Source organism: Schistocerca piceifrons, chromosome 5 (assembly GCF_021461385.2).
Source record: "Schistocerca piceifrons isolate TAMUIC-IGC-003096 chromosome 5, iqSchPice1.1, whole genome shotgun sequence".
NCBI classification, from domain to species: Eukaryota; Metazoa; Arthropoda; class Insecta; order Orthoptera; family Acrididae; genus Schistocerca; species Schistocerca piceifrons.
In genome coordinates this window covers 272,747,106-272,767,659 of record NC_060142.1, presented here as the reverse complement: position 1 = coordinate 272,767,659, position 20,554 = coordinate 272,747,106, and the positions used below count along the sequence as shown (strand labels likewise).

General features: G+C 38.1%; 1 protein-coding gene across 1 annotated transcript in view; it reads right to left on the bottom strand.

Moving 5' to 3' along the window:
* Nucleotides 1-20,554, bottom strand: part of LOC124798936 (SLIT-ROBO Rho GTPase-activating protein 1-like) — a 659,943-nt gene that overhangs the window by 62,157 nt on the left and 577,232 nt on the right. The window contains exons 7-9 of the mRNA XM_047262471.1: nt 13,007-13,225; nt 4,660-4,944; nt 3,343-3,655 (exon numbers count right to left, since the gene is read on the bottom strand). Of these exons, the coding sequence (XP_047118427.1) occupies nt 3,343-3,655; nt 4,660-4,944; nt 13,007-13,225 (817 nt within the window). The remainder of the gene's footprint in view (nt 1-3,342; nt 3,656-4,659; nt 4,945-13,006; nt 13,226-20,554) is intronic.

The following is a 20,554-nucleotide window of genomic DNA, read 5'->3' as shown; positions in this document are numbered from 1 at the left end:
AAAATCACTATTAAATTGAAAATAAAAAAATAATGGAGGATATCATCTCATATGACTCGCAAATATGCTTGGAATTATAGAAAACCCAAGTCAGAGTAAAGTTCACATTGGTGTGTGTGTGTGTGTGTGTGTGTGTGTGTGTGTGTGTAAGTGAGTGACAGAGAGAGAGAGAGAGAGAGAGAGAGAGAGAGAGAGAGAGAGAGAGAGAGAGTGTGTGTGTGTGTGTGTGTGTGTGTGTGTGTGTGTGTGTCAACAAAAGCAAAACAAGGCTAATGGAATGTAGTCGAATTAAGTCGGGTGATGCTGAGGGAATTAGATTAGGAAATGAGACACTTAAAGTAGTAAAGGAGTTTTGCTATTTGGGGAGCAAAATAACTGGTGATGGTCAAAGTAGAGAGGACATAAAATGTAGACTGGCAATGGCAAGGAAAGAGTTTCTGAAGAAAATCACCGCAAAGAGACACAAGGCGGAGCCAAACCGGTAAACCCGCCAGAGGGCGGGAATCAGGTGGGCGACGTCCATGGTCTTAGAACAGGATAGAATAGGAAGGATGAGTGGGAGAGGAACGGACAGCGAGTACATAAGACACCAGAAGCTGGGACTGCTGAACAGAAAGTGGGCGGATCCCAGCTTCAACCAGGAGACTATCAACAGGGCTAGTAGGGAAGGCACCAGTGGCCAAACGGATACCACGATGGTGGACTGGATCCAGCACGTGCAGTGTGGAAGGAGCAGCCGAACCATAAACTTGACAAACATAGTCCAAGCGAGACAGAACTAAAACACGATAAAGATGTAGAAGGAGGGGGCTGTCCGCACCCGAAGAGGAGTGGGCAAGGTAGCGAAGGCCATTGAGTTTACGGAAACATCCTACCTTCCGAAGTCTGATACGGGGCAGCCAAGTGAGCTTGTTGTTGAAAAGAAGACCCAGGAAATGAAACTGTGGGACCACAGGCAATCATTGTGCATCGAGATAGAGATCTGGATCAGGGTGGATCGTAGTACGGCGACAGAAGTGGACCACACGCGATTTTAAAGGAGAGAATTGAAACCCGTGTGAGGGGGGTCCATGCAGAGGCACGCCGTACAGCTCCCTGGAGCTGCCGCTCTGCAGAGGCCATCAAAGAGGAACTAACCCAAATGCAGAAATCATCCACATACAGGGCAGGGGTGACCAAAGGACTGACAGAGGCCCCAAGTCCATCGACAGCAATGAGGAAAAGAAGTACACTCAAGATGGAACCCTGTTGGATGCCCGTCTCCTGGGTCCATGGAGAACTAAAAGCAGTACCAACCCAAACCCTGAATGACCAATGGAACAGGAACTGGCGGATAAAAATCGGGAGTGCGCCCCAAAGACCCCACTGATGAAGCGTAAGTAAGATGTGATGGCGCCAGGTTGTGTCATAGGCCTTGCGAGGGTCAAAAAATACTGCAACCAAATGGCGGCGCTGGGAAAAAGCCTGCCGAACTGCAGATTCCAAGCGAAGTAAATGATCGATCAGAGACCGTCCCTCTCGGAAGCCACACTGGTAAGCGGACAATAGATCCTGAGATTCGAGGACCCAATTGAGCCAACAGGCTACCATCCGTTCAAGTAACTTGCAAACAACATTGGTCAGACTAACTGGCTGATAGCTGTCAACAAATAGGGGGTTCTTACCAGGCTTAAGGACAGGAACCATGATGCTATCCCTCCACTGAGAAGGGAAGTCACCCTGGAGCCAGATACGGTTAAACACCCGGAGAAGATGTTGCCGTTGTGGAGCACTGAGATGTTGAAGCAGTTGTATATGAATGAAGTCTGGGCCAGGGGCCGTATCATGAGAAGAAGAGTCAGGAAGTCGTTTCTCAAAGTATTTGTATGGAGTGTAGCCATGTATGGAAGTGAAACATGGATGATAAACAGTTTGGACAAGAAGAGAATAAAAGCTTTCGAAATGTGGTGCTACAGAAGAATGCTGAAGATTAGATGGGTAGATCACATAACTAATGAGGAGGTACTGACGAGAATTGGGGAGGAGTTTGTGGCACAACTTGACAAGAAGAAGGGACCAGTTGGTAGGACATGTTCTGAGGCATCAAAGGATCACAAATTTAGCAATGGAGGGCAGCGTGGAGGGTAAAAATCGTAGAGGGAGACCAAGAGATGAATACACTAAACAGATTCAGAAGGATGTAGGTTGCAGTAAGTACTGGGAGATGAAGAAGCTTGCAGAGGATAAAGTAGCATGGAGAGCTGCATCAAACCAGTCTCAGGACTGAAGACCATCACAACAACAACAACAACAACAACAACAACAACCAATTTTCACCCATTTTGAAACAAAAAAAAAAAAACATATTGGCATGAAGTGATTTTAATGAACTGCAGAAAAATAAAATATGATTGCTGGAGACCGATATGAACCAAATTCTTTACAAATTCAACAGCACTGCATCAAATCACTTGATCCTAATACAGGATCTATAGGAACCTTTTTATCTTCCTCCTAGCACTTACTTCCAGGTCCATGCCGTCATTTATCTCCATAAATTAACTTTTAAAAAATTTCTGAAAGTTATGTTTTAGTACCAGAAACTAAGAAGAAGGCCCTTCTCCATTTGAAATATTGTTATAAGTGTTAATTAAATTACAAAGTCAGGAATTGAAGCATGGCACCAGGCCAGACTGAATAGTTTCTTTTGTTAGGATTAACATACCTGATAGATGAGAATAAAATTAAGTTTTTCTGCAGATATAGGCAAAAAGAGACAAGAAAAAAAATAAAAGAGACAAGATCAATAAATCCTTATCGAAAGTCACAAATTATTAACTTTGCATGCTACATTTCACAGTTTAGCTCTAGCTAAACTTACTGATTAATTATACCAATAGAGCCAAAAGTTATCTCATAAAATGAACTTTTCACGATTACAAGTTGCAGAGAAGACATAATGTGGGTCTGTGCAACCTGCGATCACAAAAAAATTGCGTTATTATGTTTCTTATACAGCCATGAACTGCAACAACAAATTTTCCCACAGATTTCAATAATTGATAACCTGTTAATGAAATATTTAACTCCAAAAATCACCATACTGATTTCAGTAACTAATTTGAGTTTCTTACTGTATAGTTACTCTTAGGTCTACTATACGAAGGTTCACTCTCAAAAGGCCTCAAGTTAATGGCAATTTGTTTATTACTGTTACCTATAACGTCCCCCTGCCCCCCCCCCCCCTCATCCCACCCCACTCACTCCCACCCAAAATTTTAACTGTATTTAATCTGTGCCAGAGAATCCCTGTTGTTTGAAATAATAAAGTTACTTATCATATTAAATACTACAGGTACTCACCATACAAGTTGATAACCCTTATGCAGCTCTTCAACACCAAAGGAATGTCATGACCCGTGGCTTCCAAAAACTCTTCCAGGCTCCCTCCAAATAACTTTGGTTGCCCATGACCACCCAACTGAGGCCGACCTATCCGTTTTCGACGTGGCGGCTTTCCGTTCCCTGAACCAGGGGGGCCAGCCCCTGTGCCTGATCGTAAGGATGTCGGAGAGCCATCTCCCGAACGTTCCTTCTCCAAAAGGCCTCTCAGGTACTCCTGCTTTGCGTCCAACCGGGCAATACGAGACGTGCTCATCAGGTACTCTCTGAATTTCTGGAAGATGATCAGTAATTTAATCAATAAACTGTGGGACTCTTACATAAAGATTCTCTGAAACTGAGTGAAAAAATATTCAGAGAAACATCATCCTTCAGAAGTTCCTTCTCTGGAGAAACTAAGAACTTGGCTGACTGAGGCAACATATGAAACAGCAAAAGGATATGATTTGTTTAAATACTAATCTCTGTCACACTGGTTTGATTACTTCTGCTATATTGCTCCAAGCTGAACATTTTATAACACTACAAGCTCAAATTTTCATTTGCTATTAAGTCAAAGGATTCATCCCCAAAATTAATGCTACTTGCTGATCACAAACTTTTGTTGTACTAAAAGCATAACAAATCTGCCAAATCTGTACAATACAAGGCAATAACATGTACAAGCAGTGAGGGAGTGTAAGGTTAGGGTGTCACGTGCCTCAAAATAACAAAATCAAAGTGCAAAGGTAGACACACTGTTACTGGTATGAAGTGACTAAAGGGGACAAAGAAATTAAGAGTTTATGAATATTACACCTATCAGAAATGTAGATCTTATCATAGAGTTGCGTGGAACGCGTCAGTATTTTAAATTCAAGCTAGCACCAACATTAAAATGGATAGAATATGCTGACTACAGGCAGGCTTATGTGCAGCACACCTTTATCCATCATTTAGATCTTCCAGTCTTAAGTGTGTTTAACCGGCTCATTTTGAACATAACACCGAATGTGCCAAAGTACCAGATAAATTTGTGGGCCAGGTAGTTAAAGGATGATGAAATGTTGTATGAAATGTTTTCTACCACTGGTGCATTTCCTGACAACTTGGCATAGCCCAAGTTGAAAATCTGGCATCACATATCAGTTCTGTGAAAGAAGTGTTATTCATTTGCAAGTATAGAAAACTGTCATTTAAATAAATATTGTACCTTTAATGCTTTACAAAGAGGGAAGGAGGTGCTGTATAACTTGTCACTTCGGAAATTACAATATGGAGACAGCACATCGTACATACCGTCATGTAAAACTCTTCAGTCTCGTGGCGATCTGCACGTAATTTAAGGGACAGCGCTTCAGGCTGCCTTGTTGTGACTGCAGCACTGGTAGTGGATTCGTTGAAGTATGAGGTACAGTCATAGTCACGAGCATCCAGCATCTCCAGCAGAGTAGATTCTGCAGTTTCTAATGTCTTCCACACTTCTTCAGATTCAGTCCTTAAGGACGTGACACGATTCTGCAACTGTCGCAGTCGTGCATCAAGTTCATCACGGAGGGACTTCTGTAGCTCACTGTCAGCACCCTGTCAGGTTGAAGATTAGGGAAGTGAAAAGGACAGACAAATTTCTGCTCACCATCATTAAATTAGAAACATTCATAGTAGAACTTCTCTTTTCATAAATTAGTAATAATTGTTAAATGAATTTCATGTTATGGTGGCTTTTACTGTTAGGTAAACACAGATACTGATAGAGTTGTTGTATGTGGGTTGTTCTACGCCACGTTACTGAATGAGACTTTGCAACCTAACAACTCTCTCTCTCTCTCTCTCTCTCTCTCTCTCTCTCTCTCTCTCTCTCCCTTCCCCCCCTCCCCCTCCCCCATGTGTGTGTGTGTGTGTGTGTGTGGGTGTGTGTGTGGGTGGGTGGGGGGGGGGGTCATATGCCATCCTATAAAAATTGTACTCTTTTCACTCCGGTGTCAATGCTTTTAATTTACTGGCAGATTTCTGTATTTTGTCACAACTTTTTAACACACTGGCATTATACTAAGAAGTAATGCAAAACTTAATGAATGCATGAAATCAGTCACAAAGTACGTGAATGGAAGATATAGTATTCAGTGGGAAGATTCACAGAAAGTGTGGTGCTATTGTTACGGAAACAACATACTAGATGCTAGCATTACTTATTCTACAGCACTGCCTCAGTATTTGTCGTCATTGCAATATTTGAATCACAGAAGACAGCACAGGAATCATGAGCATCAATTATGCTGCCTCTACCAAATAACTCAATGGAATCAAGAGAATATGGCAAGAAATTAAGGCATACACCAAGGCGTACAGTCACTCATTCTTTAATGACCACATGTGCAAATACAATGGTAGTCCAACAAGTAAGGGCTCCTATTTTTTTTTTTTTTTAAGTACAGATCTCCGATTGTGTGGCATTTGGTCACATTGTTATGAAGAGTGCTTCACGCGCTGTGTGTAAACGTGCAAGCCGCACTGAGGTGCTCAGTCTTGGCTTGACAGCCGTTGATAATGGAGCTCCAGTTGGATGTTACTGACAAGTGCAAATTGCGCATAGTTATTCAGTTTTTGAACGCAAAGGGCACTGCGCCGATTGAAATCCATCGCCAATTGACGGAAGTGTACGGTGAGTTGTGCATGGATGTCAAAAATGTTCGTAACTGGTGTAGAGAGTTTTCAGCTGGTCGGACCGAAATTCACGACGAACAACAGAGCGAGAGATCGTCAATTTCTGAGCAGACAGTGTTGAAGATGCTGCCATGCCCCATTTATTTCTGTTACAGAAACCAGTATTATTTCGAAAAGATATGTTGGTAACAGTGCAGGTTTCTAGTGTCTGTAAAGGATTATCTTTGCTAGTATTTACTTTTGTTTTGCTGAAGCAGTTTGTTCACATGTTACTGAATGTTTGTTGCCCAAACGATACATATATTTGTGGAAGTACATATCCCTTAGTGTGCAATAAATACAAACTATGCCACACATCAAGAAGTTTAATATCAGGAATTTCCGTGGTAACCAGTTCACAAACAAAGCAAGACACACTGTTGAAAGTAACCTATGTATCAGTTCCTCAGGGAAGAAACTACCACATGGAATGCCTCCTGGTGATTCATATTTTTGTGTTAACAATGACACTGTCTGTAGTGGATTTTTTGTTGTTGATGTGGACAGCTTATCTTCTTTGATAAGGGAAGTAGTGAAATGTAAACAATGTGATGGTGTAGGCTCTCTGGAAATAACTGAATAACAAAGTAGCAGGAGGAGTTTAGCATCAAAATTAGTTGTTCTGTGTAGATCCTGCAATAAATCTACCTCGAAAATGAAAATGACTTCGAACACTGTACATAATTCATATGATGTGAATTTGAAGTTAGTGTATGCAATGCATGCAATAGGAAAACGAAAAAAGGTTGCTCAAATTTTTTGTGGTTTGATGGACCTTCATCCTCCTCCCAGTAGGTACAGCAAAATACTTTTAGGTGCCTTGATGGTTGTGTCTAAAGCATCTACGAAATGTACAATAGAAGACTGTAAATATTAGTGGAACCAGGGTCTTTGCTGTTGCACTTGATGGGACATGGCAATGTCAATGACATTTATGATGGTTATAGTTGAGGTATGGAGTGTGATGGAGCTCTAAAAACCTTTCAGAGGGTTACCTCTCATTCACACTCAGCGACTGTATGTGACTTACAAATTATAGAGTGCAGCAATCCAAAATCTGGATTTGCAAAATAAAATCTAAAAAGGACAACTGATTGCTGCACTCTATAATTTATAAATATTTCAGAGGTCGGTGCCCGTTTATAACGTTAGATATGCGAAGTACCTAAGCGATGGGAACTCTAAAGCTTTCAATAAAATTAATGATTCAATGTTCACGGTGATACCTTGGTAACAAAACTGAAGTGTTGTGGACATGTGCAAAAGAGGATGGGTGCTAGATTGGTGAAGCTACGAAGAGAAATGAAAGGAAAGTTGCTATCTGAAGTAAAATCTCTGTCTGGCCAAGGTAGATTTACAGAAACTGAAATAGACCTCCTTCAGAGTTATTATGGACTGGCCATTAGACGAACTGCACCTCTGGATGATGATACAGCAATGAGAAAAGCTGTATGGGCCACCCATTTCCATAAGTACTCCACAGATGACCATCCTGTACATGGACTTTGCCCTAAAGGAGCAGATTCTTGGTGTGTTTACCATAAAGCAAAAGAAAGTGGTCAAATATACCATCATAATTATTCCCTTCCTGAGCCTGTTATGAATGAAATAAAACCAAGAGACCTGTGTGACCCTGTTTTTCTTAGTAAATATCTTCATGGGGGCACTCAGAATACAAATTAAAGTTTCAACCATTGCATATGGGAAAGATTACCCAAGACTGTTTTTGTAGGTCCAAATACATTAAAAGTTGGTGTACTAGATGCGGTGATATGTTTCAATGATGGAGTGATAGGAAGGTCCTGAGAAATTTAGGCATACAATGTGGTTCCAATATGGAAGATCAATTGCTTGCGTGTGACAGACAATGGGTGCACGAAGCTGAAAGATTCGCTCTTCAAGTTATCAAAGAAGCAACAAGTTCTAAAAGGAATGCCAAGAGGAAGCTTGAAGATGATGAAATGCTGCAGGATGAAGACTATGCTTCAGGAATGTTCTGAGGCACAGTTTAATTGGATTCATATCTTCATTCATAATTTCCCTCAAGATGTATTTTTCAGAGTTCAGGTACAAATATTTCCAAGTTTATAAAGCATTGCTCTAATTTTTTTCTGTAACTTGCAATAGTCCATACTTATGTAGTAGACCTAAGCTTTATTGCAGAATCAACTAAATTATAGGAAAAAAATAATATTTTTATTACAAAAAAATTATAAAAATTAAAATGTAAGATGTGATATTTTTTATCCTTGTAATATACATAGCAGGTGGAATTAAATAGGTCTAGTATGTCAATGCCCTGCTTATCTGGTACAAATTTGGTCTCCTTCAAATGTATAACAATGGATTAAATGGTACCTCAATTTGAGGAAGCATTTTGGGAAAAAGATTGCATCAATTTCTTTGTAACTTTTTTAATGCCGGTAAGCAGGTTCAAAAATATTCACAATACCTTTAATTTGTTTAGAAAGTGTGCTGCATTACCTGATATCAACAAAAAATCTGTAAGACATATACATTATAAACAGTGCCTGAAAGGCATAGGTGTTCATTTTTACGTAATTTTGAGCCAGTACAGTACCCTGTCTACTTAAGAAATAAACTGCAGAATTCACAGCCATAGTCTCGTTTTGAGTTACTGGAACATATAGCCAATTAATAATCTCGTTTTGAGCTACTGGAACATATAACCAATTTCCAATTTTCAGACATCAACAGATCCTAGGGAGGAGCAATGTGTAACCATCACCAATATTCTCTGAACTTCATTTCATCATACAGGAAAGATTAGTATTTTTTGTTAGTCTTGGTTATCTGACCACAATATCACAAGCAACGGTGTTCCTTCCATCCATATGATATTCAAATGAAGATATTAAACTGTTAAAAGAATTTTTTGTGCTGAAGCTATTGTCTTCTAAAACTGAAATGACACCTGAAAATCACATTTATCTTTCTCTAAACTTTGCTTCTATAGTCACTCATCCCATATACTTTCACAATGTTACTACAGTTAATGGTGGGTATGATTAATATCTACTGCAGTTAATCACTGACAAAAAAAGACTGTATCATCCAAGTAAACTATTTTCTGTACAATACTACTTACACATTGCACATGCAACTGGTAAAGTTTAATGATTAGCAACTCACCTTACAAAAACAAAAATTCTATTTATAATCGTGTTCTTTCAAACTGTTCTGTGAATGAGCTTTAACGATGACTATATTGTGCTGTGACTACAAGCAATAATGTTTCACTGTTACAATGAAGAGTTTCCTCCCCCCCCCCCCCCCCCCCCCCCAATTCATTTTCTGTGTGTAACAAATCTGTAGAAGTTATGTTCAGATGTATGGTATCCTGTCAGGAACATCAGAAGAGTGCAGCCGTCCAAATGGCTTAAATAATACAAGTTGACAGTGAATTCTTTTTTCTTGAAAGTAAATGGTATCTGTGGTGTATTTTGGGCGCCAATTCCAGGTAGAGTACTTAAAATGTCCAACCATATGCAGGCTTGATACAAACGGCGAATTTCTGTGAAGTATTCAAACTGCAGCTTTTTAATCATTATAATAGTGCCGGTATTGTTTTGTGATGTTTTGCAATACAGTCTGTTCGAAAAAATTGTTTTATTTTATGGTCTGTAATAACAGTAAATGTAAACTAGGGCTACTACGAGGCCTGGGCATTATCTTGAGAGTAGGGGGGGGGGGATTCAATTCTTTGGTGGGATGACTCCACTTCACTTAAAATTAGGGCATTATGAAACAATTTATTTAAATCCTAAGAAAATTGGTAACACTTTCAAGTACTTAGGCCCTCACGTTCGGAAACTAACATAAGACAAAACATTTAAAGACAAAATGAAAGAAACAGACTATCATCAACTTGGATGTCCTTTAAAGAAGTTGTCTAAAAATTTCTCATCACAATTACAAGAACACAGTAAGAAACAAGCTGGATAATTTCAAAGTTTTGGATGCCACAATAAGATTGAAACACACGTTCTGGACTTGTAAATCAACTATTTTCTGGAAAATGTAGGTACTATGAGTGATAAACAGAGAGGTAGCAAATCCACCAAGACATAAAAGAAGTGGAATGCATGTACCAAGGCTGATGTGATGGTAGCATGGTAGCTGACCAATGCTGAATGCTGTACAGGGAGCATCCATATTTTATCATGTAACTGATTGAGAAAAAAAAACCTGAAAAATAAATTTTAATGTTTATTTTGCATAATTGAAAAACAAATTTTAATGTTTATTTTGCATCCACTACTCACACAGTTAGATTTAAATTAATGGTTCAGAAAAGTGCATTCCAAGGCATAAAATAATATTATCATCATTATTATTAGATGGTGTCGATGATATGGATTTAAATGGAAGGAAAACAATTTGAACAGAAAAGACTCAGCTTGTAAGGCTGCTGCAGGGGAGATTGTGCTGAGAAATAATTATTTTAAAAATTTGATACGTTTCACCACTTCAGTGTTATTTAGCATTGAAGTTAGTCAATCACGGTACTGCATGTGCAAATTCAACCAGTCTGTCAGAGGCCGCGTCACCAAACATGTTGTTCTTTCAGTTTACTCAAACTAAACAAAGATAGCTTTTGCTCACCTAGCTTCAATTTAGCATTTCTGAAAAAGGCACATTTTAACTAGTAATGAGCATTTCAACAAATGGTAACTCACAGGCTCATACACATCTATGCATTACCGCATTTTAGTGCAAGAGCGTGAATTTGCACACACATAACTGCCCAACTGGCTAACTTCAATGCTAAATAACTCTGAAATAGTGCACAGTATCATTCTGTTCTTAACAATTATTTCTCAGCACAAACTTCCCTGCATCACCTTACAAGCTTTTCAAACTGTTTCCCACTACCCTGTATGCAATGAAAATAAAATTATAGGTAGATAATAATGTCTTCAAAAATTCCAAAACATGTAAATGAGAATAATATTTTGCCCTTACAGACGAGAAAATCTGTGGGCAATCGTGATCCATAAACAGAGCTGAAGAATTAAAAATTTAACTGCACAATACGTAAATGCGTGGAATTATCTGCACAAATAATAACTTTTGTTGGTTGTTTTCCAATGGGTTTCAAGCATCAGAAAGAACTTAAGCAATTTTTCATATAAGTCAATACATTTAAGCACGTGAAAAACAGATGTACCATGTTTAACACCCTGCCATACTTTGATGAATCCAGCTCGTAGGAACAAATGCGGATCAAACATAAACCTCACTCTAGTCACACTCACGGGAATAAAAGCCATGCCAAACTATTTTTTTTTTTTTTTTTTTTTTTTTTTTCACTTTGCATAGAGTTCTACTCAATATGTACATTATCTAAAAAAAGAATACACCAGCAGCGAAGGGAAACACTTGTTGCTAATGAAATAAATATTGCAGCAGTAATGCTCAAAAATATTCAATTGTCGGACTACGAAACACACATTAAAAGTGGGGCCCACTTCCAAAACATACTGATCTAATGCCTAAGAAAACAACTGACAAGGATGTGCAATATGCATGAAACACAAAGTACAAAGTGAAACAATGTGGGAACATACAAAGGGTAAAGCAGCATTACATCTACCATAATGCTTCTGAAACTACCATGCCTTGCAGGACTATTAATTTTTAGACCTGTAGATATTTTCCTACTAGGAATTCGTTCACGTAGAGCGTTTCTTCTTGTAATTACATTCTTTGTCAATATCTACTTTTAGGCAGTGTGCTAATACATTCCTCCTGAAAAGTCACACCTGAAGATGCACTCAAAGATTGTAATTTATCTTAAAAGTATTATTTATGTGTATAAATTTATATTTATATTTTGAAGTATTCTTTGAAACACTGTATTACCAAAACAGATATATAAAAGGAACAAGAATCAAATTACTGTTGAAGTCTACAAGAACAATATCACGTGAAACAAATAAACATGCAGCTACATAACAACCATTTCAGTTTGTACTGCAATAGTTTCACGCCTGCCCATTTTGGACACACCATCTCCACCCACTTGCACACAGGTTTCACTGAACTAAATGATGCGGCAAGGGGTTGACACTTCTGCTAAATCTTGCAGGTTTAACTGAAGCCAAGAGAAATGAAAGAAAGATAATATTTGTTACTCTCTATTAACAATTATTTAGCTTATTTTGCTGAACTCACTCAATTCAGTTTATGATCTGAAACAGACTAATTACCAACTGAGACATCATGCTGTTAAAATTGGGATGTTTATTTTTCAAAGGCAGAAAGGAACATTTTGGAAATGTATGTAATATTTTTTGTAAGATACATTAATTTCTAACACCAGTAAACTATCTGCACGATTCAGAGATCGTCATGTTTAGTCCAGGGACCCCACACTGCCTACTATCAATCTGAGACTCGACAAAAACAATTTCTGTCTTTCTTGATTACTTTTAAATGCTTAAACTACCACTGCTATGGCAAATGACTTGTTATTGACACTTAGGAAGTAGATCTGAGACATAACAGTGCCGGTGTTCTGGAAGATAATTCCCAGTATCACTAATTCTTCAAAACAGTACTTATAATTTGTTGCTGGTTAAATTAATTCACTACACAACTCCCAAGTTCCTTAAGGCAGTTCATTAAGATTTTTGCACAGAAGACAGGAAACTTTCTTTGAAGAGAAATTAACCTTTTCTTTGTTAGCATCGTAATTTCCTGTAAGCTACTGAGATTTAAATTTATTTAACTTTCAAGTTATCTTTAAAGTTCTCAGATTCAAGCATATTTCAATTTGTCTTTCATATCTTAAGACTATGTTGTATATAAGAGAAAATTTTATAATTTTCAAATGAAAACAGGCAGCATTTGGAAAACAGTGTATTTATAAACAGATTGCAAAGTGATAGTACTACTAGTAATGCAGCATCATACTGACCTCATCTCGCTGACCCTGGAACTCAAACTTCTTTGGGATGAGGAAGGCTGAGTGATGAGCCTCAAGAAACCTCTGCTTATCAAGTCGCGAGTCGAGAGCACCAACAGAGCTTGTCATCTGGTCTAGACCCACTTGCAGAGAACGTGCACATGTTTCCTCTGCACTCACATGCATTAAGAGTGCTCGAGAAATGCAGTTGTGGAAACCAAAGTCCATGCACTGCATAAAACAAAAATCACATGAAGACCAAAATCTCATAAATAAATTAATACATATATAATATAATATTACAAAAGACCAAATAACATACAACGCAAGTTCAGTGGACAAAATGTTGGCCATCGCCCCTTAAAAGAGAACACTAGTCGCTTAGTAGGACTGTAGGTAGTGTAGAACTGGTACCAGACATCATGTGACTCTGTATGAGGGATCACTCGTCTATGGATCTCAGTGAGTATTTAGTTGCACATCTCCACTCATCAGAATGTTGAGTCATTGATTAAATATAATATTCCTTAAGATTTGCATAAAGGGCAAAGTTTTTATCTTCTAATTAAATTATGTTGCATTTATATTACGTTAGATGTGACAATAGCAGGGCCATCTATTAACAAGAACAGGAACTACAGTTGCTGTCCAATGTCAACATCAGCTGGCCACTAAATTTGAAGACTATTATTATTACAACTAAAGTAATGAATCAAAGAATTGCTCCTTTGTATGTCTAAGGATCAATCTCAGATTTCTGGAGAGAGTTAAGCCTGAACCAACATATTAAGTACAGCATTTTATTTTATTCTGGATTTTTATGTTAATATGCAGTGACATAGGAGATGGAGCAAGCTTTTACTCTTTATGTTAATGTGGATATTTGAGTATAATTGTGTAAAATAATAATGGGGTAGATTAGCTCTGATTTTTGTGTTATTCTTATTATGTAGGAGGTAAAGGTGGGAAATGTTAGGGAATTAGTGGGATTATTATAATTTTGTTCTATAACTCAACACCATGCCCACCCATGTACTAAATTTGATAAGCAAAAAACCCTATGTTCAATGTTTGTAGGTAGAAAAAAAAGTTCTACTTCTTACTGCCAATGCAACAAAACTGATGAAATATTTATTCAAATGTGGCAAAGATTTAAAAGACGAAAAGGTCAAGCAACATCTTTGAGTCAACATAGTCAGGTGCAAAAAAATTATTAAATACAAATCAAAGTGTTTCATACGTTCTTTCGGTGAAATAACAAAAGTATCCCTTTTTGAAAAACTGGTTACGTTGTGACAGCTCTAAAGCAGTGATAGTGATCAGACAGTTAACTGCACATTAATTATTGCCATTCAGGCTCTGATTAGACAGTTTTGAAGTTAATTTTAAGCAGTTCACCTATACTGATTGAATTCAGAGTTGGCAATAGTTTAACGATTTTAATTATTCGAAAACACAATGCACTCATATCTCGGCAACAGAAATAATTGAGAAAATGTGTGATTTATCATAATATCATTCAACATTCATATAATGGGTCTTAGGATGACACCATGTTTTCACCAGTTACAATTAGTCTCACAGGACATATCAGATACCAGATTTTTCCAACAAAATAGGCCAAAGAATATTACAGAGGTTAGTCATCATTGCACATTACATAGCCGGCACTATAAAGACAAAGAAACAATATTTGATCCTCCACTGCTGATTTAAGTCATGGCAGTCAAACGGCATGTGTATGTCAGTCAGCTGTACGAACTGGCACATAAGACGGGTCAATGACGAGACCCGAGAGTGGTAGTATGAAATTAATGTGTTTGAATGTGCCTATGACCACACTGTGAATGAAGGTGCCCTATTTCTTCGTTATGGGCACAGACTGTGCAGTCTGCAAGGAACGGCATACCACTTGAAACAGGTAACATGAAGTAAGAGCAGTGGTAGGAAAAAGCTGACAGTGAACAGAGATGAATGTCACACCACACCATTGACAATCAGTTTGGAACTCTACAAGAATAGCTGCTGCTAATGAATGCAGGTCCATGACACGCAGTTTCTGAGCAAACATAGTGCTGGTATTCTCTGCTACTAGCAGCACCAGTCAAAGAGGTCTTACCATCATGGACAGATAGTCACTGTCCAATTTGTATGCTGTTTGGCCCAGAAGATTTGCACCTTTATATGCCACTATGAGCAGTGGCCTTCTGTGAGGAACCCGATTCCAAATGTCTAGCATCGTGCAATCGACACTTGTAAATAGGTTCCTCACAAAAGGCCACTGCTCAGAGTAGCATATTACGGTGCAAGTCTTCTGAGCCAAACCACACACAAACTGGACAGTGACTGACTATCTGCCCATGATGATTTTTTTACTGGTGCTGCCGGTAGCACAGAAAATCAGCACTAGTTGGAAGATATTCATTTTGTCTCCAAACGTTGCCAGTTTTCTGTGTGTTCGCTTCTGCTTTTGTTTATGTACAAAAATGGGTAATGGTGGTAGCAATGCTGAAACAAGTCAGTGGTGCCTTCCCCTCACCACTTCTCTCCCTTCAGCAGTTTTAATGTGGGGCAAGACATACCACCTGCAATTCCCAACAGCAACCGTGTGAATGGTCAATACATCATGGCCATACAGCAGTGTGGTCTAATGAGTTCTGATTTTTGCTTCTTTTCTAATTATGTATTGTGACGAATCCACTGATGTCCTAATGTGGTGTTTAAACCCAAAGCGTATGATTTGTTCAGGGTGTTTTGTACCGTGACTTGGGCCCACCAGTTCAGGCGATTGTGGATATGAACGAGGATGTTTGTTTCAACAGCTTCCGCAACCCTAACCTTTCTTCAAAACATTCACTGCGAGTATGGTGTGGACAATACTGCCTTCCATGATAAAAAAAGCTGTGTTCTTAGAGCTGTATGCATATGTTCCTGTTCAGGAGTGCTATCAAACCTTGGCTGGCCTGCTAAATCAACCTATCTCAATTCCACAGAAAAAGTCTGGGACTATTTGGAATACCTGACGAACTACAAGGGCACAAACCCCTGCAATTTTATAGGTCTATTCATTAATGAGTGAATTCAGCTGTATATGGCATCCATGAAGAAACTTGTGGACACATTTTGTCGCCGAACTGAGGCAGTGTTACACGGTATTAGTGTGATGTTTACCAGGTGAGACTAAATTTTTTGGCCCCTGTGCTTCATGTTACATACTGGAAACTACACTTTAAAGTTGCAACCATTGTCCTACCATTACAAACTGGATTATTTATTCAACTTATTCTTCAAATTTTTTTTCTTTATAACAGCATTTCTTTTTATGATTTTTGATTGTTTCATCATTTAGTGACAGCTATTAAAAGTAAGAATTAGTATGTCTGAAACAATACTGAAAATAAAAAGTAACACACTTTTTAGATGCCTCAAAAGACAACATTTCTAATATTATAAATTATTTCCGTGACAACGACAAGGAACATTAGGTCTAGAATTACGATTAAGCAGCAAACTAGTATGTGTAATACTATTTAGTGTAGATATGTTTTGTTTAGTAATCATACTTTCCTAGTGATTGCAGTAATTAGATCCATCATGTAAGTCATTCAAGTGTAGTTTAAGTTCAATAACATAGAAATACTACTCTAGTACAACAGTAGTAAGTGATGCTTTTTAATTTGTGTAGTCCTTTGTTAACTCAAAAAAAACTACATAGATGCTGATGGCAGAAAAAAAAACAATATAGTGAAATAACATTGAAGGCATTGTTATATTCACAAAAAGGCAGCTACACTGGCCAGTACATAATCATCTTCAGGAAGCACAATTCACTGCAGCTTTGGAAGAAACATGCACTCCTGGCATTCAGAAACGTAGGTTCCTTTTTTATGGAAGAGAGAGAGAGAGAGAGAGAGAGAGAGAGAGAGAGATATTGAGATGTGGGAGCATATCACAGATAACCATAACTAGCACTGAAGGTAGGGAGAGAGCTAAAGATGAAGGGAAGGGAGGGTAGTCTGGGCAACATATTACCCAGACTCCTGAAACTTGTGTACAAGGTTACATGGCCCCTTCAATCCACCTGAAAGTATTCCAAAACCTCTGTACACCGTGACATTAGAGAACTTCATTCTTATCTGCTTCACATTTACCCTCAACATAAACAGTCTGAAAAGCCTGTAAGGGTATTGCAGAGTAGGTTGGCTGACAAATAATTGTTAAGAAAAAAATCTTCCTAGTTAATTAGCATTGAAGTTAGCAATCAGACCATTGGGCATGCAAAATAAAGCACCCCATCCACTTTCAGCAAGCTACCACAAGAACTGTTCACCTCCTAAGCTGAGTAGTCAGGCATCCAAATTGCCTATTGGTATTAGTCCACTGTTTTAAAATTTTAACTGAAAGCAACTTTCAAAGAGCATGAGAAATTTGTTGACGAAGCATATTTATCATACATGTTATCACCACCGTTAACATCCTCATGTTCTTTAATGAGATTTTAAAAAGTCTCTGTTGTCACCAGATTAACATTTCTGAATAGTTTGCAATCTGCATCACTAAACGACTAACCCAGGACACAGTCAACCGGACCCAGTTGCAGACTGCCTATGTAACAGCTTCCAAGGATAACAAAAATATGATTTTCAGTATTTCATATAACTATTGACCAAATTTAAAAAAATGAAATGCCGCCATAATCTACTTATTAAGCTGTACAATCACACAGTAAGACAAGTATTAAAATTAGACACTGCATCTATCTTGAGGCAGCATAAATCATGACTTGCAGATTACCTACATTATATTCACCCAATATTTGAGAATGTGAGCAGCTAATGACTTCCAACAAACTTTAAGCACAATTTCAAATCATTTCTAAACTTTTCCTAACTTAGATGCTTAATGTCAACTGTTTTAACCTATTAACTCATTAGTAAAGTAATTTGAAGTTTAACATGTGAGTTTGATTCTTTAAAGTCTCAGAAGTGGGAGCTTTACTACTACCACAATCTAGAAAGAAACACACACTTTGTGTGTGTGTGTGTGTGTGTGTGTGTGTGTGTGTGTGTTTTTGGGAGGGGGGAGAGGGGCCACATACATGTGTGAAAATCCCTTTTCGTGTGAAAATTTTTGCATCATGGTATCAAAGGCCATTTACCTTTATACTAACTGAATGCTCCTTTGGTAATGACAAATGAACAAAACTGCTGTCTACAGTTTATTACTGTTACTGTGGATTCTGGTTGGAAAGAATCAGATGTCTGATTGCATGAATTTAGGAGGTTGTGAAGATATTCCTAACTGCAAAAGTTTAGCTTTTTCTGCTTTCTTTCCCTTTGCTTCCTCTCACTCTGTACATATATCTTTGAAGGTCTAGAACATTTATTGTTTTGCTTTATACGATGAAATGTGACTGTTTTGCTTTATTTACATTGTTAGATGAATCTCTTCTCAACTGAGTATGCAAAGTATCAACTTACATTTGATCTTTTTTGTAATGCTTTGGGTAAATGCACTGCGTAAATCTAAATTTACTATGTGCACCTGTCATATATACTGTGAAGCGAAAGTGATATCAAGAGATGCAGTCTACCAGTGACAGCTGGTGTGCAGTGGTATGTAGGAACATGTGTTGTGAATTGCGAGACAATACCACATAGGATGAAAACACACGAAACTTTACGGCTGACCTTTTATGTACTGCCACAGGATGAACTAAATTTTGATTTGGACATTATGAAAGAAAACATTACACTGAATACTGTTAATTTTGCAGGGTGTTATGAAGAACAATGACAATGGCCTGCAAACTGATAGTAATTGTTATAATGAGAACCACATCATTTGTACATAACTGGAAAGAGAATCCACTACAGGGCACACACTGGTATGTTTCAAACTTGTCATGGTGACAGAACGGTGAAAATAAAGTGACACTTATATTGACACCTACACTCAATAGTTCTTGAGAAAATGATGGTAAACTTTCAACACAGCTTCATCAGTCCAATCGCATACCATAAAAGAAATTGAGTTGGTAGCACAGTGGCTAAGAGCACCATTTCAAAATTTCAGGCTCTGTGTTAAAATCCAATCTTATGTTTCGTTTTCTCTTTTGATGTCGCAGAAATAAGTCACATCAATGTTTTGTGTGAAATCTTAGCATAGAATTGAATTATTGATAAAACAAAAAGTTGTTTCAAATCTTATTACAGATTGTATCATCATATACATTATATCATTAACAGTAATTTATTTTTGCTCCGATTTTTACTTTTACATATTAACAAAACCTGTGTGTTCATAAAAATTAGGAGCACCACAAGCAGATTTTGTGGCTGTTGCATGCACATTCTGATGTTGTCCCATTAATTGGTGTAAGTATTGATGGTCTCAAGGACCAAATTTGTCACTAGCATCTAGGAGACAAACAAAAACTATTGACAGTTTTCTGGAAGGCGATAATCTGTGTAAATTGTGATGAAAACAATCTATTCTTAGTTAGATCTGAAATCTTCACTTTTCCATTCATTCCACTGCATTTCATAACATCATAAAAAGAGATGATTTCAATACTTCAGCAACAACAACAGAAAAAAATGAACACAAGATTGGATTTGAACGTGGTGCGAAAAATCTTGAAACTGTGTTCTCAGCCACTGCGCTACTACCACAATTGGGTTTTACACCATGCAAGTAGCCTGATGAAGTCACATCAAAACTTTACCTTAATTTTCTCATAATCTAGTACAGATTCAAATCCATGCTGAAACAGGTGTCCCTTTATTTTCATCTTTTGGAGTTTGTTACTAAATGCTGACACTTATTTGTTAACTTCAAAAGTAAAACTTTTTTTAGCCTAAATAATCAAAATTCACAGTCAAAATTGCATAGAGTAGATTTTTTAGAACATCTACATGCCTAATTTTTGTGACAGAACATTTACATTCTTCACAAGATCTTCCAAGAGTCTCTCTCATGTGTAATCAATTACAAATTTTTGTCTTGAACAATTACTTACAAAATCTTTCTCTTCTTTTCGGGCTATGCCTAGTGAAACCCAATCAATTGATTAACTCAACAAGCACCACCGCACTGCAAACCATTCCCACCATCAGTGCCATGTCATGCCCTAACTAATACGCCAAACACTCATTTTGAGATGAGGCCAATCATGACACTGAAATTGAACGGTATCACCTTCATCTTTGCCTAGGTGTGGTGTGTCATCTTCTGGAGCCTGGCTTTGCTCTGCCGCGATTGGTCCATTTGCTTTTAAATTTCGGAGGGCGCTGCATTCTGGGGAGAGACCTGCTGAGGACGAGAGTATCGAGTGGTGCTGCCGGAGTGAGACGGGGAGTTTGGTTTCCGGTTGTGTGGCAGAGCAATGTTGCGAAAAAGGTGGTATAACTTCCTGTGAACGCACGTGATTGCTACGAGCGTTTGTACTCGGGCGGCAGCAGTTGTTCTGGACAGGCTGTGTGATAAGGAAGCTCGGTGTGGCAACTGTTGACGCGGCATGTCCGTGTTGCTACGGCAGAACTGGGGCAATTGACATTA